The sequence below is a fragment of the Mesoplodon densirostris genome, chromosome 5 (assembly GCF_025265405.1).
Source record: "Mesoplodon densirostris isolate mMesDen1 chromosome 5, mMesDen1 primary haplotype, whole genome shotgun sequence".
In the NCBI taxonomy this organism is placed as follows: Eukaryota; Metazoa; Chordata; class Mammalia; order Artiodactyla; family Ziphiidae; genus Mesoplodon; species Mesoplodon densirostris.
In genome coordinates this window covers 147,179,466-147,206,550 of record NC_082665.1, presented here as the reverse complement: position 1 = coordinate 147,206,550, position 27,085 = coordinate 147,179,466, and the positions used below count along the sequence as shown (strand labels likewise).

General features: G+C 44.1%; 1 protein-coding gene across 2 annotated transcripts in view; it reads right to left on the bottom strand.

Annotated features, from left to right (window-relative positions):
- NMNAT3 (nicotinamide nucleotide adenylyltransferase 3) overlaps window positions 1-27,085 on the bottom strand; it is a 115,761-nt gene that overhangs the window by 59,195 nt on the left and 29,481 nt on the right. The window contains exon 2 of one of the 2 annotated variants that reach the window (XM_060100227.1): window positions 4,068-4,217. In XM_060100227.1, coding sequence (XP_059956210.1) covers window positions 4,068-4,176 — 109 coding nt within the window. In that variant the 5' untranslated portion in view covers window positions 4,177-4,217. The remainder of the gene's footprint in view (window positions 1-4,067; window positions 4,218-27,085) is intronic. The other variant, XM_060100228.1, reaches the window with a different exon arrangement.

Here is a 27,085-nt window from a genome sequence, read left to right as displayed (position 1 = left end):
AAAGCTATTTAGGTTACTTGTTTCTTCTCATAAAAAAAAATCTATTTTTGAATGAGCTTTGGTAGCGTGTCTTTTGAGGGATTTGTCTATTCCAATTTTTAAAATGATCAAATTTGTAGGCATAAAGTTGTTTATAATATTCCCTTATATTTTCTATATAAGTTTTCAAAATCTATAGTTATGTCACCTCTCTCATTCCTGATAATAGTAATTTATGTCTTTCCTCTTTATTTTCCTGTTAGTATGGCTAGAGGTTTATAACTTTTATTGATTTTCTCAAAGAAACAACTATTGGTTCAACTGATTTTCTGTAAAGTGTTTCTGTTTTCTCTTTAATTGATGTCTGCTCTGTTCTTCATTATTTCCTTTCTTATGCTTATTTTGTGTTTCATTTGTTCCTCTATTCATAATTTCTTAACATAGCTGAAGTTGTTGACTTAAAACCTTTCTTTTTTTTCTAATATAGTGTTTAGTTAGTGCTACAATTCCCCCTAAGTATTGCTTTAGTGACATCCCCAAATTTTTGATATATTCGACTTTAATTTTCATTCAGTTCAAAATATTTCCTCATTTCCATCTTGATTTCCTTTGTGACACATGGGTTTTTTAGAAGTGTGTTATTCCATTTTGATATTTGGGGAATCTTCCAGAAATCTTTCTATTATTGATTTCTCATGTAATTCCATTGTGGTCAGAGAACACATTTTGTAGGATTTCAAGCCTTATACATTTATCAAAGCTTCTTTTATGGCCCAGAATATAGTCTATCTTGGTAAATGTTCTCTGTGCCCTTGAAAGGAAAGTGTATTCTGTTGATGTTTGGTAAGTGTTCTATGAAAGTCAACTAAGTTGAATTGGTTGATAGTGTTGTTCAAGTCTTCTATATCCTTAATAATTTTCTGCATATTTATTCTATCAATTAGTGAGAAGAGACTTAAAATATCAGACTGTAATTGTGGATTTGTCTATTTCTCCTTGTTGCTCTATATGTTTTTATTCTTATGTATTTTGATATTCTATTATTACATTTTAAAAAGGTTTAGGATTATTATTTCCTCTCAAAGAATTGACCTCTTTATAATTATGAAATGACTTCCTTTATTCCTGTTAATATTTTTACCGCTGAAATCTCCTTTCTCTGACACTAGAGCTATTTCAGCTTTCTTTTAATTAGTGTTTGCATGGGATAGTTGTCTATTCATTTACTTTGAACCTAATTGTGTCTTTATATTTGGTATGTTTCTTGTAGGCATCAAATAATTGTCGTTGGGTCCTGCTTATTTTATCCAATCTGACAATGCCTGCCTTTTAGCAGAATGTGTTAGACTATTTATATTTAAAGTGGTTATTGATATGATTAGGTTTAAGTCTATCATTTTGTTATTTGCTTTCTATTGGTCCCATCTATTCTTTGGTCCCCCATTCCCCTTTTTCTTCCTTCTTAGATTAACTGAGTATATTCTCATTCTATTTTATTTCCATTGAAAGCTTATGAGTTACAACTGTTTGTTTTTTTATTTTAGTGGTTGCATTAGGGTTTATAATATATATCTTTAACTTATCACAGTCTACCTTTAAGTGATATTATAACACTCCATGTAGAGCATAAGAACCTTACAGTAGTATTCTCCTATTTTTCCCCTCCCAGGTTTTGATACTGCCGTCATATATTTTACTTCTACATATGTTATAAACCCCACGATATACTGTCATTTTTGTTTAAATGGTCAATTATCTTTTAAAGAAATTTAAATAATAAAAAACATATACAATTGCCCATGTGGTTATCAATGCTCTGTATTCCTTTGTATAGATACATTTTTCCATTTGGTATCATCTTACTTCTGCCTAAAGGACTTTAGTATTTCTTGTGGTGCAGGTTTGCTGGTGGTGAAATCATTCAGCTTTTGTAGATCTGCAAATGTCTTTACTTTGCCTTTGTTTTTGAAAGATATTTTTGCCAGATATAGAATCCTAGATTGACATGTTTTTTTCTTTCAGTACTTTAAAGATCTGTACCACTGAATTCCCTTTTGCTGAATTCAGAAACAAGAAATCTGCTATCTTCTTTATTTGTTCTTCTGTAGCTGCCTTTAAGATTTTCTCTTTATTATTGGTTTTGAGAAACTTTATTATCATATACCTTGGCATTGTTTTCTTCATGTTTCTTGCGCGTGGGGTTTGTTGAGCTACTTGATTAAATCTGTTTTCATCAAATTTGAAAACAATTCAGTGGTTACTGCTTCAAATATTTTTTCTGTTCTTTGTTTTTTTTTTCCTTCTAGGAGTTTAGTTACAAGTATATTAAGATGATTTAAATTATCTCATAGCTCACCAATATTCTTTATTTTTAAAAATTCTTTTTTCTCTTTATGTTTCATTTTGGATTGTTTCAGTTTGGATAGACTGTTATAGCTTCAAGTTCACTAACCTTTTCTTCTGCAGTGTCTAATCTGTCGTTAATCCTATCCAGTTTATTTTTCATCTCACCTACTGTAGTTTTCATGTCTAGATATTTGAGTCCTTTTAATATTTTCCATGTCTCTACTTAATTTTTGAACATATGTCACATAACTATTGTAATCTTTAATGTCCTAGTCTGCTAATTCTAACATCTGCCTCAGTTCTGGTTTGACTTCCATTGATTGATTTTTCTCCTCATTATGGATGTGTATATAGACTTCAGTTCTCTTTTTCTATGGAAAACCAAGTTGCCCTCCAAAAATGTTTTATCATTTCCCATCACTACCAATACATGAGTGTTTGTTTCCCTCCCTATCCTGCCAGCACTGAATTTTGACAATCTTTAATCTTTGCCTATCTCATAGGCTAGAACTATTTACTACCACAACGGATAGTTATTGGGCACCAGCCAGAAGCCTAGTGACAGACGGTGGCAATTCTGTGGTGTTCAAGCAGTCACAGTAGCTGCCCTCATGGTGCTTATTACCTTGGGGTGTTTATGTTTTTATTTGCATTTTCATTGATTATTAGTGATGTTGAGCAGCTTTTCTCAAGTGTACTGTCCATTTATATTTCTTCTTTGGTATATGGCTTACTAATGCTCACTGACCAGTTTTAAGTTAACTGTTTGGATTTTTTATTCCTATGTCAGAGCTATGTATTTACTAAAAATAAATACTTCAGTTTTTGAGAAATTAAAAAATGTTTTGTAAACAAAGACATTTCTTTAAAATAAATTAATATTTGTAAGTAATTTCTTTGAAGAAATGATTTACATGTTACTCAAATATTTTTTTCTATGTTAAAAGTAAATAGAAATTGATTTTGGTTTAAAAACAGCAAACATTTTTGAGCAATGCAAAAATACAAAATACATATATGAATACATAAGATATACATAAATACGTAATGAATAAAACTTTCATATGTATCTGACATCAACAAATAAATGACTTATATTCTTTAGAAATAATCATGCAGATTACAAATGCCAATTTACTCTCTTAATAATGAAATGGAAAGTCAAGGAGATGGAACACTTCGAGATTAAATATTTCCAGCTGATTAAATATTTCTGGCAAAGCCATGCCATCTGTATTAGAAATGCCCTATATACAAGTCTGTTAATTTGTAATTGTCTAAGATCTATTCTCTCAAAGGAGAACGTGTCAAAATCCCCATTATAGAACATTTGTTTACCCACTGAAGAGTAGCAGGAGTTCTCAAAGGTACATGCTACCTATTCATCTGGCTGTGTGGGTAAATGCTTCCTGGAGCCCCAGGAAGGATGTCCTGATTGAGACACAGGCTCTATAACGTGCCCAGTTGTCTTTTTAGCATTAACGGTCAATGTGAAGTGGACAGGGAGGTAGTGGGTCCTGAGAAGCATTTCAAGTCTATGGCCAGGGATATGACTTGTACACATGTCACACGGCTAAGGGGTGTTAGCCCTCTGAATATGATGGAGGAAATGTATGTCACCAGTTATGCTGTGAATGAATAAACTGAACAGTTTTCATAATGGGGATGATGACAGCAGCCAGCAAAGCCCCAAGAGGCCCAACCCACCAGTTCTTCCATTGGGCCTGGGCCCTGTGACTGACCTGTCTGGTGAAGGTGGTCTCTGGCCACCTCAAACAAGCGCAGGTGCATGTTGGTGATGGGGTTGAAGGAGCCACAGGCCAGGAGCACCACGGGGATTCGGCTCTTCATCTTGTCAGGCACATTCACACTCGCCGCCGCAGCCACCCTGCCTTCATTGGGACAAAAACTCACGTCAGGGAGCGGGCACCAAGACAAGGGTCAAGATTAGTGTCTCTAAGCCACACCCAGGCCATTACTTCTCACTTGTAGGATGACTGAGGGGGCAAGAATAACAATAACAACATGTACAGGAGGTTCACCATGGGCCAGGCCCTGTGCCAAGCAGCACACCAAGGTACCGCTCTTATCGTACCAAGTGCTTTCAACTGAATCCTGAGTAGTTACTTATACAGCTCAGGGACCTTAGAAGCTGCGAGGCCAGGACTGGAAGCCAGGCAGCCTGACCCAAAGACCATGGTTTGCCCATAACCTCTACATCCTCCCTGTGCTCTGATGGATCACCTTAGGGTCAAAAGGCATATGTGAGATGCCCCAAATGTCATCTCTGATAGTCCAAATAGAAGTCACAGGCCTCAGAGCAGACTGGAACTTTTTAAAAACTTATTTTAAAATAATTTCAGACTTACAAAAAAAGTTGCAAAATTTGTACAAAGAATTCCTATATACCCTTTACACAGAGTCCCCCAAAATGTTAACATTTTACCACATTTGCTACATTCATTCTCCCTCTCCATATATACACACATATCTGTAAATACCTATAATTTTTTTCTGAAATGTTTGAGAATAAGTTGGAGACATAACACCTCTTTAAATACTTCAGTATGTGTTTTCTAAGAGCAAAGACATTTTCTTATATAACTGCAGAACGATTAAAATCAGAAAATTAACATTGCTCCAGGACTATAATCTAATCTACAGGTCTTTTCTGATTTCACTCATTGTCTTTATCTGGGGCCCAAGCATTTTTTGAGAGGGTCAGGCCCAGACACTCTCCATACATAGTTCATTTATCCTCACAACAACCCTATCAGTGTAAGTAATATTATCCTCATCTTGCATATGAGGAAACTGAGGCTCAGAGAGGGACTATCACTTGCCCTAGGTCACACAGCCAGTAAGAGGTAGAACTAGGAGTCAAACCAAGGCCTAACTCCAGTGAAGCCCTTCATGAATATTCCAGGAGGCAGTGCCTCAGTGGCAGGAGAGCCCTATCAGCCAACCTGCCCTGGAGCCCAGGCTGTTTTCTGCTTTACTTTAACCTCACCCAGGTGCTGAAAGCTACAGAGTAAGGAGACAAGAGGGTGGGCCCAGAGGAGGGCTGGGTGGAGACTGAAAGGGCACCGGCCAGCTGGGAGTGGACCTGCCTCCTGGTACTGGGAAGGCTTAAGCACCTCCTTGGGTACATAGAGAAGTTGTTCTGGCAGCGTTCTGAGCTATGGTGGTGTGAGGATAAAAAACTCTCAACATAGGTGGGCTGTGGTTTCTTCCCACTTTGACGCAGCAGGGACACCCCCTGCTGCGTGAGAAGAAAGCAGACTGCATGCCAGCTGCTGGCCCTGGCTTCTTCCTGGGGAGGGCGGATCTTTAATGAGATAGTATTTGCAGTGTGTGCTGAGCTACTCACAAGAGCAGCCTTGAAATGAGTGTATCTGAAGAGGCTGGCTGTTTTCTACAACTGTTAGGAAGCCTTTCAAAATTCTACTTCGATCTGACAAAATATCATTTTTTTTTTAGAGCCCTTCAAACATGGAACTGCAGCATCTCAGGTAACCTGGGTTTTGATCCATTTTCTCCAAAGTTCCCCAAAACTCTAAATTAGAACATTAGTTTGAATGGTGGTATCAATGCAATGCAGTGCAACGATGGGAAGGAGAACAAATGATATATAGGAAGTGTGTGTCTGTCTTTTCTTTCCTTGCGTGGTCACACTGAGCCACGCTGCTCTGACAGTGACTGACTCTGTCTGAGCCGCACCTCAGGCTGCAGGTCGCAGTGGGTGCACATTCCCAGGCTCAGGAACGAGGTCAGTGCTCCTGCGTCATCTGTTTACGCCAACGTGCTTCAACTAAACACCCTCCCAAGCCCAAACCCAGAGAAATACAATGATAGGGCTGAAATGGACTCCCTCTGGGGGTTCAGCAGAGAATACACCAGGCTCCGATTTGAGCGCGTCTCAAAGGTCGGATGCATGCCATAAAAGTGACTCATCTGCCCTATCATGTCATAGTATCTAGCGAGATGAAGCAAGCGTGAGGGACTTGTGCTACTGGGAAAGGCTTCTCACCAGTAAGCATTTAATAGAGGTCCACCGAGTGAACAGCAATTTCAGCTGAGGGATTTAACAAGTTGAGAAGGTGGCATAGGGTCTTCTTGGAATGTATCATTAAACTGGAGGCAAGGCAAACAGATTCCACCTCCGGACCCCGCCCCCTCCCCAGTTTACCGCCTCCCACTTCACAGTCATCCCGATAGCATTTCATCCAGTTCCTCAAATACAACACGCAGCTCCTTTCTCCTGCTGGTGTAAATGCTCTTCCGACCACCTGAAACGAATGCCCTCCTTGCCCCTGCCTTCAAGGTGTTCTCCTTGGAGGCCAATGCCTCCCCACACCCCCATCATGCTAACTGTACCTGTTACTTTATCACTTTCTTCTTTCATGGACCACAGACCTGCCACTGCCTTGTTTCCGCGTCTCTCTTCCCCCAAGTAGAAGGTGAACTCCTCCAGGGAGGTCTCTTATTCATCTAGGTCCCTCAACTCCTGCAGGGTGCCTGGCACACAGGTACTCAGGAATGCGTGTGGCACAAAGGAGAGAATGAGGGAGTCTCCCTGACCAAGCATCCTCCTTTTCAGATGGGGACCTCCTCTCTTTGTTTCTGTTCCAAGCAGTCAATGGATTGGGCCTTCTGGGGATATAAACTGACCTTTCCAGCTTCCCAGGGGCACCTAAGGCCCCTCCCCAAGACCCCACTCCACCCAACTCAGACTGAAAGCAAACAACATATTCCTGCCTTGCTGTGCCATCTTTGATGCCAGGAGCCCATCAATAGGGATATACCAGCCTCCTCCACACTGACACCAAGGTCATTCCTACACCCTGGAGGTCATCAGCTGTGGCTCTGCCAGGTGAAGGGACTTTGAAGGTGCGATTAAATTAAGGATCAGAAATGCAGAGGTTATCCTGGATTATCCGGGTGGGCCAGTTTTAACATGATTAGGGTACTAATAAGAGTGAGCAGGAGGGTCACTAGAGGAAGACATAAGGGCCAAAGCAGCGATCAGAAGGCAGGAAGATGCTCTGCTGCCGGCTTTGAAGATGGAGGGAGGGCCAGGACCCAGCAGGGCGGGAGGAATCAGCAAGGAAACAGATTCGCCCCTAGAGCCTCCAGAAGGAGGGCAGCCCTGTTGACACCTTGATTTCAGACTCCTGACCTCCAGAATCATAAGAAAATAAAACTGTGTCATTTTAAGCCAATACTTTGTGGCGATTTGTTACAGCAGCCATAAGGAACTCATACACTCACCTATTTGGGGCAGGCGCTCTGAAGTGACCTTCAGCCTGGGGCAGGATAGGGCACAGGGATTGAGCTGATAAGGAGCATATGGAAAGGTGTGTCGGGCACAGGGACCAGCATTGCAAAGGTTCAGAAACCACCACTTAAGGTGGGCGATGGACTAACAGCACGTAGATGTGGCTGTGTGTGGTGTAAGCCGATGAGTGGGTGGCCCAGGACGGGGATGCAGAGGCTGCAAGGATCATGCAGTCCCCCAAGGGGGAGTCTAGATTTCATCCTATAGGCAATGAGGAACCTCTGAAGGATTTTAAGAGCTCTCGAGTGTTCCCAGGACGGTGTGTCAGGAAGCAAGCCCCAGGATGGCTACCCCCGGGACCCCTCTGCCTGGCAAAGGTCAGGCAGTCCCCAGCTTCCCATAGGATGGCCTTTCCTGCTGCCTACATTTCTCCTCAGTCACCGGGTAATGTGATGCTGGCCAGTGCCCCACACGTACTAAATTCTAAGTGTGTGCCCCTCGGCCCATTTGTCACAGGCCGTTGCAGAGACACAGAAAGGAAAGGCGAGCTGGGAAGGTTAAGTGCCATCACTGCGGACATAATGAGCTAATGCTCATCAGTTGGGAGGCGGTTTACCTTTCCCTGGGGTGAGTGTCTCTAACGGAACCTGGCCCGGGAAAGTGGCCGAAAACTATCCGTTTATTATAGACATAAAGCAGATGGATTTGGGCAGAATGGAAATGGATTCTACAAACATCTTTCATTACATAGACCTCTTGACCGGACTCCTTGTCTTAAAGAAAACAAGAGGCACGGTTTGGATTTGTGGGGTTGCCGAGCACATTTCTCAGGACCCGGGGAGATCACTTCCATCTGCACAAGAGTAGCAACTTCTCCGGGGCAATCAACCTTCATGTAAACTCCGGGCACTTTTTCTTTTCAACTTTGCCGGATTCATTTGCTGTTGCTATGGGCACACGGTGCTGCTAAGAACAAAAGCAGAGCCAGCCTCCTCTGTCGTGTGAGGATCCTCTGCCAGCCACCCCTTGGAGGAAACAAACATGCCAATTAAGCACTCATCCTAATTATGAGAGTCGCAGGAAAGCAGGCAGCCTGGCTCTTCAGTTCTGAGAACTTTCAAAAGATTTGGAGGAGCCCAAGGAATGGAACGAGCTCTCTTGCAATCCCACACTCAGGAGTTGGGACTGATTTCGACTGTCATAGGAGGGAGGAAGTGAGTAACAGCCACTGGGTTTACTGAGTGACAGGCTAGGCACTGGGCAGAAAACCTTATACACATTGGCGCTGATTCTTTCAACGCGCCTGGAAGGGAAGGGTTGGTGCTTGTGTTCTGGTAGAGTATAACCAACTTCTCCGAGCCTCAGTCACACGGAAAATGGAGATGATTACACATACCTTCGAGGGCTGTCTTGAGGGTTATCAGAGTTGATCTGCTTAGCACAGTACCTGGCTCATAGGGGGTTCTCCAGAAATATTAGCTCCTTCCTCTTTCATTATACTGAAAACAGAATTCGTTATCCCCACATCTGCTTCCACATACCTATTCACCTTGTTTGAAAAAGAGCCTACCATTTTGTAGTCACCCACTGATCAAAACCTGGCAGGCTTTAGGAACATGTCAGCATCCCCCGCCTGGCAAGCAGCAGCTCAGTCAGACCAGCTTGAGTTGTCACCAGAGAAGAATGCTCCCAAAAAAGGCCACTCCCACATACCACTGCTGTGGTTTCTGTCTAGCTCCAACCATAACAATCAACTCAAAGCATCACTTATCCCTGGAATTGAGTTAAGAGTTGATATTGAGAAACAGAGGAATGAATAGTTTAATGTCATTCAGGTAGGAAAAACATCTGAAAATGAAGAAGAAACATGCCCCAAATCGCAACCAACTTGCCAACTTTAGAATAACATCTTTTTTTTTTTTTTTTTTTTTTTTTTTTTTTTTTTTTTTTGTGGTACGCGGGCCTCTCACTGTTGTGGCCTCTCCCACTGCGGAGCACAGGCTCCGGACGCGCAGGCTCAGTGGCCATGGCTCATGGGCCCAGCCGCTCTGCAGCATGTGGGATCTTCCCAGACCGGGGCACGAACCCGTGTCCCCTGCATTGGCAGGCGGACTCTCAACCACTGCGCCACCAGGGAAGCCCAACTTGCCAACTTTAAACAAAGAAGATATAAGAGGAGGTGGAAGGTGAGAAGAGGTGCCTGGGGTCTGCTCTGAGGACTGCAGAGTAGCAGATCACATGCCAGCTATTGTGCTAGTGCCTTGGAGGTACAGGGATAAAGGAAATCTGGCCCCTTCCTCCCAATCTTTCAGGAAGAACGGATATCGAGGACATCAGGTAGGGCAGAGTCTGCTGGTGAGCTCCCAGCATTCCACTCTCCTGGCTGGGCATGCTGCTACATTTCCAGTCTCCTGTTCAGCAGGGTGAAGCCCCGTGACTAAGGCCTGGCCAGTGATCTATGAATAGAAGTGTTGGGTGGGACTTCCAGTAACTCTTTTGGTTTTTTTTACAACTTTATTGGAGTATAATTGCTTCACAATGGTGTGTTAGTTTCTGCTTTATAACAGAGCGAATCAGTCATACATATACATCTGTTCCCATATCCCTTCCCTCTTGCGTCTCCCTCCCTCCCACCCTCCCCATCCCACCCCTCCAGGCGGTCACAAAGCACCGAGCTGATCTCCCTGTGCTATGCGGCTGCTTCCCACTAGCTCTCTATTTTACGTTTGGTAGTGTATATATGTCCATGCCTCTCTCTCGCTTTGTCACAGCTTACCCTTCCCCCTCCCCATATGCTCAAGTCCATTCTCAAGTAGGTCTGTGTCTTTATTCCTGTTTTACCCCTAGGTTCTTCATGACATTTTTTTCTTCTTAAATTCCATATATATGTGTTAGTAACTCTTTTTAAAAGGGAAAAGCATGCCTTTCTCCTCTTTTCCCCTCCTCCTGTCTAGAATGTGATGGCTGGGGTGTGGCAGCTAGATTGGACCCTGAGGATAAGGATCAACTCTAGGTCTGGCAGAGAATAAGCCAAGAGAAAGTCAGGACCCTCAGGACCTGGACTGCCGACCTCCAGGGTTTTTTTTTTTTTTACTGGGTAGAGAAATAACCTCCTAAGCCACTATTATTTTCTATTTTCTGTTATATGCAGCTAAACCTAATTCAAACTGATACCTAATGAATGTTTATTGAATTTGGATCTAAAGGAATGAAAAGTGTATAAACTTTTAGAAGTTCCTATTGCTCCAGTTAAACCTAATTTATATCCAGAAACTCAAACAGATATTGTTTGAAAGGGAAAATACATCTAAGAAAAAAAAATTTTACCATCACTTAATTTTTTTCTATGAATTTTTCATGGGAGGAAAAATCCTTACTTAGGACTCTAGAAGGCTGAAATGTGCAGCAATGAATCTGCTTTTCTGTAGATCACAAAAGCCAGACTCTGTCCTATCTCCTTACCCCCAAGACAGATTCATTATGGTGTGCTGTTGCACTCTGCTTCGAGTGGGCATTTGCCATATGGCTTGGCAGTTTAATGGTCTTCTGATACTTGACAAAAATGAAGCACAATCATTCTGCAAGGAGTTTGCACTCCTAGATGGGTCTTTTCCAAATAACAGCTGTGCCTCAAAATTGAGTTATTCAATTTGCAATTTGTGGACACAATACTCAAACGTTTACAAGTGAGCAAAACCTCAAACCACTTGGGCTATTTCCAGGCTTCAGAGTTTATGAAGTTTTTAGTGATGTTATAAGTGTGCAGCTGTTGACGAACTCAAGCCAACGTCTCTGAACCACCAGACCCGGCAGGCAGCAGTGATGTCCTACTTAGCAGGCATGTGAAGCCAGCCACAAACCCTCGGGATAGAAAGAACATGAGGGAGAGAGATGAGCCTTATGCCAAAGTCCACAGACTAACACATCTCTTCCTCTCCACCCCCTAACCCATGAGTAGAGACGACACCCAAATCTATTGTTCTAGTCCTGATCTTGCTTATGCGCCCCTACAGGTCCATGGGTGGCCACACACTGGCTTGATAACAAGCCAGATAGACGTGGATTCAAAACCAACAAGCACTTCCTAATGGCATGACCTTGAGTGTATCCGTCAGCAGAGGCCAGGTGAGGCGCATTAACAAACAACCCCCAAATCTCAGTAGCTTAAACCAATGAAGGTGTATTTCATGTTCCTGTACATGCCCAGTCCATGCCCACTGGGGGCTCTGTCCTGCCTCATCTTTGTCCCTCAATCCAGGACTCAAGTCGATGGAGGAGTCACTACCTGGAATATAGTCAATCACTCTAGCAGAGAAAAAGGCGGCTCTGGAAGGTCACTTGGCCTCAAATGGGCACATGTCACTTCCAACAACAGCACGCAAGTTCAACAAGTTAGAAAATACAATCTGACTCTGTGTCCCAAAGTTAGAGAGCCAGAAATAGTTGGTGAATAGCCCTGCAGTTATCAGTTAATTAACCATTCTGAGCCTCAGTGACCCATACAGAAAATGGAGATAATTACACATACCTCCTCAGGTTGTCATGAAGATAATTGCTGTTGACCATGTAGGGTACTCAGAATAGTGCCTGGCCCATAAGACGTTCTCCAGAACCTCTAACTTTTCCGTGTGTCCAAAACAGAATTCATCACCTCCCATACCTGCTTCTGGCTGCCTGTACCCCTTATCTGTGTTTCCAGTCACCCATGATCAAAACCTGACAGTTAGCTATGACACCTCCCCATCCTTCCTCATGTCCCCTCAATACAACTAGCCTCCGAGTGTGTCCAATGTTGTCTGCATAAGGTCACCTTCCATCACGACCGAGACCTGCCCTACTATAGGATTTCATTACTTTCTTGTATCAATTAGGGAAAATGCAAACAAGAGAAGGAAGCTCTGGTTATCTTAGTTCCCCTCCCCACCAAAGGCAAAGCAGTGAAGGAGCATGGAATGATCAGAAGGCCACAAGGCCATCACACAGAATAAAGGAAGAGCTGAACATGAGATCTCAGGGTGGACAGGGGACAGGGCAGTGTCACGGTCCCAGCCTGGATGGGGTCCTGTGGTACAGACATGGTCACTGGGGCTCACACCAGTGTACAATGCTATTCCCAGAGCGGGGCAGTTGATGTGGACTGGACAGTCCCACCCCTGCCCCCAGTGTGGGCGTCCACACTTGGTGAGAGAAACTCTGGAATCACCTCCCCACCACCAATTTGGCCTCAATCCAATCTTTTCTAAATATGCTGAGCAGATTAACTAGTTCTAAAGTTTGGGTTCAATCACTCAGATGAATGTGATCGACTATTGAGTGTTTACTATGCACCAAGCACTGTATAACACCTGGGCCTTTATGCCAAGCCAGTGATAAAGTCTTCGGTAACTTGTTCTCCATTGGCATTTATGTGCTAGGTCATGCCCATCATCTGGCGTCAGAACTCTGGAGATTCTGGCCTCATTCTACGTCTCCTAATTGTCTCCTGACTGCCCTCTCTGTTCCCTACGTGTGCTCCATCTCCTCACCAAGCTGGGACCACCTGCCATGCTCTGACGTGTCTTCTGAGTCTTTCTGCTTCTGAGATCTCTGTTTATTGCCACTTCCTAGAGCTAGAATCTCTTCCAGACCAACCCTCCCACAGAGTTCCTCCTGGTAGCCCACCTGGAAGTCAGTGTTCCCTCCTCTGACCTCTTCAAGGTGACACTCTGTCTATATGGTTGAGTCCCCACACTTTTCTAGCCTAGCAGGCTGTAAATCCCTAAGGGCAGGGATCCCAGGGGTTCTAAGGCAGAGTGGAAGGCAAATAAGTAATATTCACCTCATTCATTGGGGGACAAGGTACAAGTGAAAAGTAGATCAAAATGAGAGCCAGGGAGCACCGGGCACTTCAGGGCACGGTCTAGGCTGAAGCAGGAAGAAGCAACTGAGGAGGAAACATCCCTCAAACCAGAATAGCAGAGCCCCAGCTTTGTCCACCCTCCCACCCACCCCCTTCCCCCGTGCTTCCAACAACCAATTCTTCCTAGTCTCCAGTTTGCTTTATTTTACCCCATGCAGACTCCTGTCCCTCCATGTGGGGTGTCAGCTCTCTTCCGGACTCGAATATTGTTCTCACCCCGTGAATCGTGTCTGCTGCCTTGGCTGGGCCCCGTCCAGGATCCTGATTCCTGATTGCCCCTCAAAGGCATCATCTGACGCCTCTGTCCTCTCTGCGTCTCCGTCCCCATGCCTTGTCCAGGGTGCATAACCAGGGTCCCGCTCCAGTCCAGCAAGGGGCGAGAGCCACAGTTCGTGTTGGGAAAGCAGTCCCACACCCTCTACAGCCCTAGGGGCCTCCCTATTTGTCAGCAAAATGCAGAACTGTACATAATGATGGCAGGGGATGGCACCAGGGCCCTTCTAGGGCCCAAACCACAGAACTGGCAGCAATGTGGGCTCTTCCCCTCCCTGGTCTTGACAGCCTGTCAGTTCTACCTCTGTAACATCTTTACGATCCAGCCCTCTCTCAAATTCCACAGTCGCTGTCTTGGATTGGGGCTCATTATTTCTCAGTTGGACCTGAGTGCACTCTTAACCTGGTCTCCTGTCTCCAGTCTCACCTCTGATCCATCTTCGGCTCAGTTGCCCAAGGGACCTTTTAACATGCTTAATCCCCTGCCGACCCCCCACATTCTGGATATGTTGGAACTCCTTAGCGTGACATCCATAGGCCCTTATAACCTGGTCATGACCTGTTTCACCAGCCTCATCACTGACCTCCCAACCCCTCCCTGTGTCTGCTCCATCAAACTGCTTTCTATTCTACCCCAAGTCCCCTTGCATTGAACTTGAGGACCAGCCTTAAAAATCAAATGCAAAAATTCTACCAAAGAAGGCAACCTTGTTTACCTTGCCTGTTCATTCATTCACTAAAAAAGAAAACAAGTTGCTACTGCTGTCAAGTTCCCCCAGGCATCAGGATGAGACAGGGAGCTCCCGAAATACCTATAAAGAGGAGGAGCTGGCTGGGCCCTCCATGAAGGCAGGTCAGGCCAGTGGAGGCCCAGTGAACCACAGGAGGGGAGATGCGGGCAAGCCTTACTGCTAAAAGATACGTGTTCACTTGAGAATTTCACTGGGCACAACATAACCAGGTCCAGAGCAATCCTTTCCCATCTCAGGTAATATAATTTCCTCCAGAAATTATAAGCCAAGCAGCCCATCTTCCCTTCTTTATTGAGTTATAAGCAGAATGAGATGGTCATGAGCAGAAAACTGCAAATCTGTGCAGTGATCTATGAAGTCAGATCAAACCTGAGCCAGGTTTGGGGTGGTAATTAATTAAAAATTTTAACCAAGTTCATCCAACATATATTTAATGGTATGCATAATCACTTTTGTGTTGGCCAGAGATGAGGCCTAAATGCTGGGCAGTTCACAGGACCGACTGCAGTCTCTAGGAGTCTTTAACAGACAAACCTTGTTTCTTCCCTCAGTTACTGCTTCAGAAGCCATTAGCAGGACAGGCAGCTCAGGCCCTGCCCACGTCCCCACCGAAGCTCACGCACAGGCCAACATCTCTCATGCGTACAAGGACACTCAAACAGTGAAGCCCGTGGGGCACTTCTTCTGGCCTTGAACTGAGGCTGCCTGTGCTTGTACCTGGAATGGAAAATGCTTGGCTTTTTGTTCCAAGCTTTATGACTTTGAACAAGCCCTCCAATTCTCTTTAAAACGAGGATATCCCAACATCCATCCACGGGGGTGCCATGAACATGAACAAAAGAGACACATTAGGACTACATCTCCTACGTGGCTTTTGAGAAGAGGAGGAAGCCTTCCATTACAAAGTTAGCAAGCAGGATTCATGTGTGCCAACCCTGTGTAAAGACACCACTGTCCATGACAGATTCAACCTGTTCCTGCCAGAGCAGGCCAAACGAGGCCACTATTTATCTCAGGGCATGAGCTCTACATGCACAGAATCAAGGATTTAATGAAGCCAGTGTTCCAGCCGATTTGGGTCTGGGCTGGGAGAATCAAAGAGGCCCAACATATCTACCAGTAGGTCATACACAACACTCCAGCTGACCTGCACCAGGTTCCCTCCCACGAAGTCAGGAATTGGTGACTTTCTTTACTATGCATGAATTAAAAAACCAGCAAAGACGTTAATTTGCTCCTATGATTGCTGAAGAACCAAATGTATTTATCTGGTAGCCATTGGTTGCTGGCATTTTTTACAGGACATTGTGATACATGGTAATCCATGAGTGTGCATGCACGAGCACAGGGTTCCTGGGAGTTGGAGCAGAGAGGCTGCCCAGAGGCCCAGGCAAGGAGGATCCTGGCTCCAGGGGAACGGGCAGATCCCGGGGCCTCAAGGTCAATGGGTAGAGCTAGAATCCAGTCAGGCCATAAGCATTACAGAGCAAGAGCACCTTATGCCCAGAGACTGGGGTAAAGCCACACATAGACACCTGGAGGTATCAGCTCCAAAATTAAGACAGGGAAGCTTCATCCACCAGCCTCTGGCTCGTGTGAATTCTCCTGCATGTGCTGGCCTCGCTAGATCAACAAAATAGTAACTTAAGTGTAAGAGAAAACGTAGCCAAAATGAAACGACTTAAGCTCACTGTCTTCCATGAGCAGATGTTCCAGAGGGAGTGTGATGTGGCAGAGGTTCTGCTGGTCCTTCCCGCGGCATAGTGATTGTCCTCTTCTCCTTGTTATCAAGCCCGGTTTTGTTCAGGGACAAGGGGGACCTATCCACACAGGAATCACGGCACCACGTCCGCCATGGCAGTCTGTCCCCTTTGCTGTGATTGGTCGGGTGTGGGCATGTGACTCAGTCCCAGCCAATGATATTTAACAGGCGGACCCTGGAGGCCTCTGGGAAAGACGTTCCTACCCGCTGAAAGAGCAGCGACGGGGAGGCCCTTTCTCTGCCCCTCCCCGCCCTGGACACTGCGGTGTAAGATGTGCCACTGGGGTTGCCACGGCCCCCTGTCACCACAAAGGGAAGCGCTAGAGAGCTGCAGAGGTGAAGGACCACCCAGAGGTGTGGTCTCATCAAGTCACTGATTTACTCTAGTATTGCCTGTCTCTAGATTTTATCACTGAGCTGCTAAAATACCTTTACTGCTACAGCTACTGCTGGTCAGGTATTCGGTTACTTGTGGCTCGAAGCGTCTAAACAGATATACCGCAGGAGGCCTTGGTTCTGGCTGTGCCTCACAGTGCGTGCAATTCTGCAGGCCAAGTGTGACCCCAATGTGAGAAGACAGGGACCTTCTGCACGTCATGGTCCCTAAAGTCAAAGCACCCACTCCATCTGGGTTGCAAGCTGGAGAGAGGCACTGCGCCTGTGCTTGAGGGCATCCTGCCGGGTGGGACCCAGGGAGGGGTGGTATATTAGACCCCAATGTGGCCACTGTACTGGGAATTTTCCAGGGACTATTTTGAACAAACATGATTTTTCGTTGACACTGGGCCCTCAGAACCTAATCTCGGGGGAAAACTGCCTCCTGAGCCTCTTAACAGACCTGTCTCAACTGCATTCACTGTCCCCATGTCCCCGCAGGGACCTCTCTGAGGGCAGCTCTGTATCTGGTGGGACCGTCTTTGCATATTTGATGGCTCGCCGGGGGGACATGCACCTCGCTCCACCTCTCCACAGGCAGGGAGAGCTGTGTCTTTCCTGCTTCAGTGCCAGCTGCCTGCCTGTCTGTGCCCTTGGCCCAACACAGCCTGGTGACTTGAGGAAGCCTCAACACATCCGCACCGTCATCTCTGCCTTTGCTCCTGCTGGCCCCTCTGCCTAGAATGCCCTTTCTACCCATTTGTACCTATTTAACTTTGCTCCCCTAGCACTCAGCATATATTAGGGCAACATAAAAGGTCTCCTTAACAACAACAGAAACAAATAACCCTATTAAAAAAGGACTTGAATATACATTTCTCCAAAGATATACAAATGGCCAACAAGCTCATGAAAAGATGCTCAACATCACTAACCATTAGGGAATGCAAATCAAAACCACAATAAGATTCTACCTCATACCCATTTGCGTGGCTACTATCAAAAATACAGAAAGCAACAAGTGTTGATGAGGATGTGGAGAAACTGGAACCCTTGTGCACTACTGGTAGGAATGTACAATGGTGCAGCTACTGTGGAAAACCGTATGGGGGTTCCTCAAAAAATTAAAAATATAATTTCTATATGATTCATCAATTCCACTTCTGGGTATATACCCAAAAGTATTGGAGGCAAAGTCTCAAAGGGATGTTTGGGGGCTTCCCTGGTGGTGCAGTGGTTGAGAATCCACCTGCTAATGCAGGGCATACGGGTACAAGCTCTGGTCTGGGAAGATCCCACACGCTGCGGAGCAACTAGGCCCGTGCGCCACAACTACTGAGCCTGCGCGTCTGGAGCTTGTGCTCCGCAACGAGAGAGGCCGCGATAGTGAGTGGCCCCCGCTTGCCGCAACTAGAGAAAGCCCTCGCACAGAAACGAAGATACAATACAGCCCAAAATAAATAAATAAATAAACAAATAAATAAGCCAAGCATTTGAAGCCCTTTAAAAAAAAAAGGGATGTTTGTACACCCACGTTCAGGGCAGCAATATTCACAGTAGCTAAAATGTGGAAGCAAACCAAGGGTTCACTGATGGATAAAGAGATAAGCAATATGTGGTATTTACATACAATGGACTATTATTTGCCCTTCAAAAAGGAAATTCTAAAACATGCTTCAGTATGTGTGAAACTTGAGGACACTGCTAACTGAAACAAGCATCAGAAAAAGACAAATACTGTATGATTCCATTTACATGAGGTACTTAGAGCAGTCAAACTTATAGCAATGGGGAATAGAATGGTGTTTGCCAGGGGCTGGATGGAGGAGGGAATGGGGAGTTGTGCAGTTTCGGTTTTGCAAGATGTTACAGTTTGGGATATGGTTGTGTAACAGTGTGACTGTACTTAACACTACTGAACTGTATACTTAGAAATGGTTAAGATGATAAATTTTATATTATGTGTATTTTACCCCAATTAAAATCTAAAAATAAAAGGTCTCCTTTGGTGAGCCTTCTCTGATGCCAGGGTCTGACTGCGCTGGTTGCTCATTAACCTCTGCCTTGCTTCCTTGTTTTCTGTTCTATCAGGATTGTTTTGAGACCTACCCAGGTGCCTAAACCAAGAGAATCACAGAGAAATAGAGCCAGAGCCCTTATTCAACTGCTCCTAAAGTCAATCCTAACCAGGCATCTCAATTATGTGAGCCGGTAAATTTTTTTTAACATCTTTATTGGAGTATAATTGCTTTACAATGTTGTGTTAGTTTCTGCTGTATAACAAAGTGAATCAGTTATACGTATACCTATGTCCCCATCTCTCTTCCCTCTTGCATCTCCCTCCCACCCTCCCTATCCCATCCCTCTAGGTGGTCACCAAGCACTGAGCTGATCTCCCTGTGCTATGCAGCTGCTTCCCACTAGCTATCTATTTTACATTTGGTAGTGTATATATGTCCATGCCACTCTCTCACATCATCCCAGCTTACCCTTCCCCCTCCCCATGTCCTCAAGTCATTCTCTATGTGTCTTTATTCCTGTCCTGTCCCTAGGTTCATCAGAACCATTTTCTTTTGTTTATTTTTAGATTCCAAACATACGTGTTAGCATACGGTATTTGTTTTTCTCTTTCTGACTTACTTCACTCTGTATGACTCTAGGTCCATCCACCTCACTCCAAATAACTCAATTTCGCTTCTTTTTATGGCTGAGTAATATTCCATGGTATATATGTGCCACATCTTCTTTATCCATTCATCTGTTGATGGACACTTAGGTTGCTTCCATGTCCTGGTTTTTGTAAACAGTGCTGCAATGAACATTGTGGTACATGACTCTTTTTGAATTATGGTTTTCTCAGGGTATATGCCCAGTAGTGGGACTGCTGGGTCATATGGTAGTTTTATTTTTAGTTTTTTAAGAAACCTCCATACTGCTCTCCACAGTGGCTGTACCAATTCACATTCCCACCAACAGTGCAGGAGGGTTCCCTTTTCTCCACACCCTCTCCAGCATTTATTGTTTGTAGATTTTTTGATGATGGCCATTCTGACCAGTGTGAGGTGATACCTCACTGTAGTTTTGATTTGCATTTCTCTAATGATTAGTGATGTTGAGCATCCTTTCATGTGTTTGTGTGAGCCAGTAAATTTTTAACCATTAAGCAGCTTTGAGTTGGTGTCCTGGGACTTGCAACCAAAATCAACCTAATTGCTAATACACTTGACCTGAAATATTGCAACACTAAGGATAAAGAAAAGATGCTAAGGATTTCTAGGGAATAAGAAAGTTCACAGACAAAGGAATGAAAATAAGACTGGCATCTGACCTCTCATTTACAACATTAGATGCCAAAGATAATGAGCAATGGCTGCACACTTCTGAGAGAAGATGACTTTGAATCTGGAATTCTCTATCCGGCTAGACTCTCATTTCAGTATAAAGACAGAATAAATACATGTTTAGACATGAATGGACTCAAAGTTTACCTCTGAGGCACTCTTTCTTAAGAAGTTCATTGACAGTGTGTTCCAGCAAAACAAGGAAGAAAAACGAATAAAGTAGAAAGAAAGGGATCCAACCTAGGAGGCTGGTTGAAGCTAGGATGAGAGCTGTGCAGGCTGCAGAGCACGGCCCAGGGCAGAAGGGGAAAAGGTGGGCCTCTAAGTAAAAGGTGCATGCTGAGAGGCCAGGTACACTGAGGTTACAGTGAAAGCTTTCTCTCTCAACTGTAACCAGAAAAAAATCCGAATAAAACAAAAAGCTACCTAATAATATAACGTAAATTATAATGTGATACAATTTTAAGCCCTGATGGAATATGAGAAAAGAAAATTCATTTGACTGATATTTCCCTTTGAGTGGTCCAGGGCTACTTGACCCTGGAGTGAACATTCATGTAGTCAAAATGACTTAAATGCTATTTAATGGTGTTCAACTTTTAGAGTCAATTTAATGAAAGGCACAGAAGGCTTAACTGTGAATACATTATAGAAAGATAATGTTAACACCCTTGGTAATGTAAGAATACAGCCACCAGAAGGGAAATGGTTAGGGAAAGAAAAACGGGACCAAGAGGAGAAGTTCCAGTATTTTCCTCTTACCTCACAGAGAGTCTAGATACTGATTACAGTTTAGGAATAAGAAACAGAGATTTGATTGTGAATAATAGATATGGGGAAAGTAGCGCTTTAAACAAGACAGGGCATAAACTTCTCTCCCATAAAATGAAGCTGGAAGGTAGGTGGTTCAGGGATAGTGCAGCAGCTCTGATATCACCAGTATCCCAGGATCCCGCTAGATTTCTCTGTCATCCTTAGAATATGCCTCATCTGGTCTCATGGTCACAAGATGGCTGCTACAGCTCTAGCCATCATACCTGTGTTCCAAGTAAGAAGAAGGAAGTGGAAGTGGGATGAAGGGCAAAAGAGGCCAACCTGCTGAATCACTCCCCTTATAAAGAGCTTTCCTGAAGCCCCATCCAACAGCTGCTTATATCACAGTGGCCAGAACACAGTGACATGACTGTCCCTATCACAAGGAAAACTGAGAAGTGAGTTTTTTTAGATGGCACATTGCTGCTTTCAACAAACCTGAGTTTGTTTGTAAGAAAGAAGGGGAGATAGATATTGGGAAAGCAATTCATCATTTGTGTCTCAAGAAATAAAAGTATATTATTTAAAGTAAAAAGGTAACAATAAGATAATAAAAAATAACAGAACCATCAAAAATGAGAGGAAGAAGGAAGGTAGGGCGCAGAGTATAAGCGAATGAAGTCAATCCTTCTTAATGGGACTCAGTGGCTATCTTATCAGGGTACAATTTAGAGTTGTGCATTTAATCCCCCAAATAATTTAAAAAGACTAAAGAGGCTACCTTTCAGAGGTAGGCAAGGAGGTAGGGATGAAGCTGTAACTTTTTATTAAAAAGCCCTTCTGAAGTAGTTGTATTATTTTGATTACAAATGTATCAGTGTTTATTATATTGGGAAGCCAAGCATCCCTATATTTCCTTTACCCTGGTTCAGTGGTGGGCATTCTAGTACGTTTTTTAGTTTTTTAGTTCCCCTCACTGGCTTAGAAAGTGACATATACCAGCCCTATTCAGGGCTTTCTTTATTTCACTTCTTTCAATTGATTTCTTATTTTTTAAACTCTAGGCATTCAAGGTTCTTTATGAGAAGAAAGACTGGCCGACACACCACCTCTTGTGTTTCTGGTAGGGCAGGTCCGCCCAGGCCCCACCTGAAAGGCAGCAGCAGCATCAGCCAGTGTCATCCCCCTGGGTCACTCCTGTCTGCTGGCAGACCTCTGTGCAGGGAACTGTGTGTGCTGCCTGCCTGGTCTGCACTCCCAAATCACTGTCCTAATATCTCTATAATATATTAACATGCGGTGGCCAAAGGGAGTTCTGCTGAAATAGGCAGTAGTTTGGGCCATTTTGGACTAAATCCTAGAATGCACACGATAATGCTGAGCGATGCAGTTTAATTTATGAGTATGCAGGTCTGCTGTGAAACTGGGAAATGGAAGTACAAGACATTAGCATTCACATGGCAAGGGCAGGGCCAGGTCCAAAACTACAATAGGCATTTCACACCGGCGAGTTTGAAGGAGCTGACACTCTTTTTGTCAGTTAAGTGTGCGCTCACGAACCTCATCCTTTTATTTTAATGCCACCAACCACCTGGGAGGTATGTGCTGCTCCTGGCCTTATGCCCTTATTATCGCCCAACGCCCCCCATTGTTTTCACAACAGTAAAACATTTGTACGTACATCCTCTGGGCAGGTTTAAAAGTTGAATTTCATGGTTGGGATGTGGTTTGATCTGCAGGAGGTAAGGTAGAACAGACGGCGTCTCAACTCCTTCCAGCAAGGGCATCCAAACTATTATATGGCTAAGTATTTCCAAATTAAAGGGAAGACAGACAAGTTTGTAATTTAATTCATAGCAGCTGTACATGCGGTTCATGCCATGTAGTCTCCAGTTGAAAGAACTTGTCAGCCAGAGATTTTCTGTCTGACCTGGACTGTCTAGCCCATTTTTCAATGCACAGAGAGAAATAACATCTCTTTCTGTCTTCCTTATGAATGAAAATACATTCTTTCGAAGTTCAAAGGAAATATCAAGTGTGCCCCAGCCGTAAGTTAAAGTATTCTGGAAAAGAGGTTGGAAAATCCCACAGTAGCAGGCCGAAGGATGTCCCCAGACCTATCAGGTCTTAATCCCTGGAACCTGTCAATGTGACCTTATTTGGCAAAAGGGTCTTTGCAGATGTGATTAAGTTAAGGCTCTTGAGATGAGGGGTCATCCTGGATTACTCAGAAGGCCCTCAATGCAGTCACATGAATCCTTGGAAGGAGGAGACAAAGGGAGATTTGACACACACAGAGAAGGAAGGCCATGTGAAGACGGAATAAAGAGATATTTGGAGGTGCTGGCCTTGAAGACTGGAGTGATACAGCCACAAGCCAAGGAATGCCAGCAGCTACCAGAAGCTGGAAGAGGCAAGAAACAGACTCCCTCCCCCTCACATATACTCCCAGAATCTCCAAAAGGCATGTGGGCCTGCTGACACCTTGATTTCGGCTCAGTGACACTAATTTCACGCTTGTGGCCTCCAGAACCCTGAGAGAATACATTTCTGTTGTTTTAAACCATGAAGTTTGTGATATTTTGTTACAGCAGCCCTAGGAAACTAACACACCCCTAGAGGTGCTGCAGGGGAAGGTTTCAGTTTGTACAAAACCATCCCTTTGATGGTATTTGGCAGAATTCAACTTCCTGCCTCCAAGCAAGTGGAAAGTGAGAGGGTTGAATGTAGGTCAGCCAGGTCCATGAAGCACAAGGGTGAGAAAAGCAGGCAGCCACACTCCCGGGTCCTTGGGAACAGCTCCAGGCAATTCCCCTCCTGAAACAGGGGGCTGAGTGCATGAAGAAAACATGTCTAGTTCTTAAAGCAAATATCTGAATAGGTCAGTGTGAAGGGGGTACCAAGGAGTTAAGAAACGTTCCATAAATTAACCTCATAACTCAGGGCTGCATTGCGCATGTGTGTGTGTGTGGCAGGGGAGCATATCTTCAAATAAATTCATTGTAGTTATTAATAAACATGGCCAGATGCCTGCGAGCATATGTTTTGAGGCTATTCTCTGCAGGTTTATTTGGAAGAGTGAAATATTAGAGACCCAAATGTCTACCAAGAGGGGAATGGTTAAACCCCATATTATACCATTCAGCTATAAAAAAGCAACATGTTTCTATGCATATACTGACATGGAAGGTTACTAATTAGTAAATGTTGAGGGAAAAGAAGCATGTTACAGACAGTCTTATAGTATTATCTCATTTTGGTTGAATGAAGCCATCTGTGTTGTAATATATAGGAATAATCCATAATATATACACCTATATATGTATATAGATCCACTGGATGGGTGCTCATCAAATGTTAAGTCATTACCTCTAAGGAAAGGGGAGGGTTGTTGGGGGGACGGACTTGGACTTCTTACTTTACACGAATGTGCTTTTTCCTTTAAGTGTGTACTCTTTTTGTAGTTTTAAGGAGGAAAACATGAACATGCAGTAAAGACAAGCTGTGAGAACCTTGTCTAGTAGATGCCAGGCACGGTGTGGCCTGAGGAAGGGCCGGTGGTCCGCAGAGACTGGCTGTGGCTTCTTGAGGTTGCCTGCAGGCCTGCCAGTATCACAGGGCTGGAGGCAAAAATGCTGGCTTTTACACCAGGCTCCCTAGTGGGGCGATGTTTTTATTTATAAAACAAAACCCGGCACAGTCAGGAGATCAACGTCCCAGGCACGTGTGTCTACTGTCCCTTCACAGAGTGAGGCAAAGCCACTATTCACTGGCTCCTCCATTTTGCATGAAAGCCAAGGGGAATCTGTCTTCAGAGCACTTCCAGAGAAATCCTACGTGAGGATGTTTCGAAAGGTTGTTTTGCCCCCTGGAAGGCTGGTTTCCTCGCTGGTGAGCGGAACTGTCTGAGCACAGCCCTCCTCCTGTTGGTGAGCTGCCCGGAAGGACAGGAGCCTATGCCTTGGAAAAGGACCCCTCAGTCTCCCTCCTTGGAGTACACCCCAAAGTGCACCCCAAACACGCTCCACCCCACAGGAAGCCAGGCTCTTGGATTGAAAGAGTCCCCCAGTTACTTGCCCACTGGAAGTGCTCTTTCAGACTCATATACAATCAGGCTTATCAACTGTGCACCATAAAGGCGTTAATACAGCTGGGGGAAATATGCACTGACCTCCCACCGTTCAATTCAGGGGCACTAGAGATGCGATGGGAGTGTGTCTCGGGATGTCAAAGCAAGATGAGATTTCTGGACGATGAAAAACCTTGAAGCGCAATTCCCCTTCGGATAAAAGCAGGGGCGTGGGTCATTTCCATCTCAAACACCGTGCCACGTGAGCACAGGGCTTTGAGGGTAACAGGTCTCTGCAAACACTTCTGCAGTGATGGCTCTCAGTGAAATTACTGCTTTTTGTGGAAGGAAAGGAACCATTCCTCTCTCCCCTATAAAATATGAAGTGTTTATTTTTCCAAGTATGTTTCTCCGAGATTTGCTGCAAATCATAAAAAGTCGTGACATTTTATGATCCCTTATTACAAATTCCAAAAAAGACTTTCATCTCCTTTAAAGGAATTGTTGCAAAAACAAAGATTGGGAGCTGGATCTGTACTTAAGCAGAGGGACCGCTGTATTTAGAAGGCTTATGCTTAATCAAAATATTGAACCCTGTTGGTTTTGTACTTCCATTCGCAGAATCTTAGCATCTGGTCCAAACCCCGTTTTATAGTTGAGGAAACTGAGGACCAGAGAGGTGAAGTTGCTGATTTAAGGTCACACAGTAAGGTAATAACAGAGCTAGAATCAGAACTTGGGCTGAGACTTGTATCACACTGCGATGCTGCCTTCTAAGCCAAGCTCTTTGGTTATGGAGATTTTTAAGTTTTATCCAAGGACTGCAGCATGACATATAATCCTCATCACTAGACCTAATGAGGCCGGCAGTCTGGAACAAAAGCAGGGGATGCAGAAGACCCCTTTTGCACAGGTAATAAATTCAGAGAAATATGAGGTTGGAAAGGACCTGGAGGGATTCTCCACTCCATTTCTTTTCCTGAAGGCAGAAGTCGCAGACATCATTCCAGGGGAGAAGGAGCTATCTTACTTCTAAAACCCTTCAGGGAAGATTTTGTCACTTACAAAAAGGAATATCTGATTTGCTCTCAACAATAGGATGCAAGAAATAAGCAGAAAAAACCAACACATAGTGTTTTACATAAAAATATAAAATCTTCCTCACCCGATACCTCAGAAGTGATTATTTAAAATCATCTCCTAGAAAGACAAATTCCGTATGCTAACACATATATATAGAATATAAGGGAAAAAAAGGTCATGAAGAACCTAGGGGTAAGACGGGAATAAAGACATAGACCCACTAGAGAATGGACTTGAGGATATGGGGAGGGGGAAGGGTAAGCTGTGACAAAGCGAGAGAGTGGCATGGACATATATACACTACCAAACGTAAAATAGATAGCTAGTGGGAAGCAGCCGCATAGCACAGGGAGATCAGCTCGGTGCTTTGTGACCACCTAGAGGGGTGGGATAGGGAGGGTGGGAGGGAGGGAGACGCAAGAGGGAGGAGATATGGGAACATATGTATATGTATAGCTGATTCACTTTGTTATAAAGCAGAAACTAACACACCATTGTAAAGCAATTATACTCCAATAAAGATATAAAAAATAAAATAAAATAAAATCACCTCCTAGTTTAATCCAACGTGGACATTTCTATTATAAAAGGAAAACATTTTGGAAAATATGAAGTACAGAGTTGTTGTGATACCTTAACTATGATTTCTGTAAGAATCTGTAAGAATGTAGGAGACTCACTCGGGCCTGACTATACGAAGAACTTTGACAGAGAGGATAATACAGAGAGAACTGCAGAGCATGAAACACTTGCAACATGAAAACTCCTGAGTTCGAAACTATACAGTGGCTCCCACTGTATGATTTTTCTCTCTAAGTTTCATATGAAGTCCCCTTTTTTTGCAAAGCAGTTTTTGTAGTGGGCCTTAGCTGGAGAAAGTACATTTCTAAGTAATCTGAAGGGGAAAAAGTTTGATTAAAAACTCCACCAATAATTCCACATATATTCACGCCAAATGAGTCGAAAGCCAGAGGTGATTCTGAGAGAAGGCAGTCTGCCTAACATCCGTGATATTAAGAGAGCAGAAGCTAATAATGTGTGGCACTTTATCTAAGATGATACCGCTGACCCACCGCCAACGGCTTTGAACTGCTTTCCCGTCAGATGATGAGATGCCAGGCTCCATGCCGGGCTCCTGAGAATCCACGGGTGCATCTCAAAGGCAGCTGCTGGAG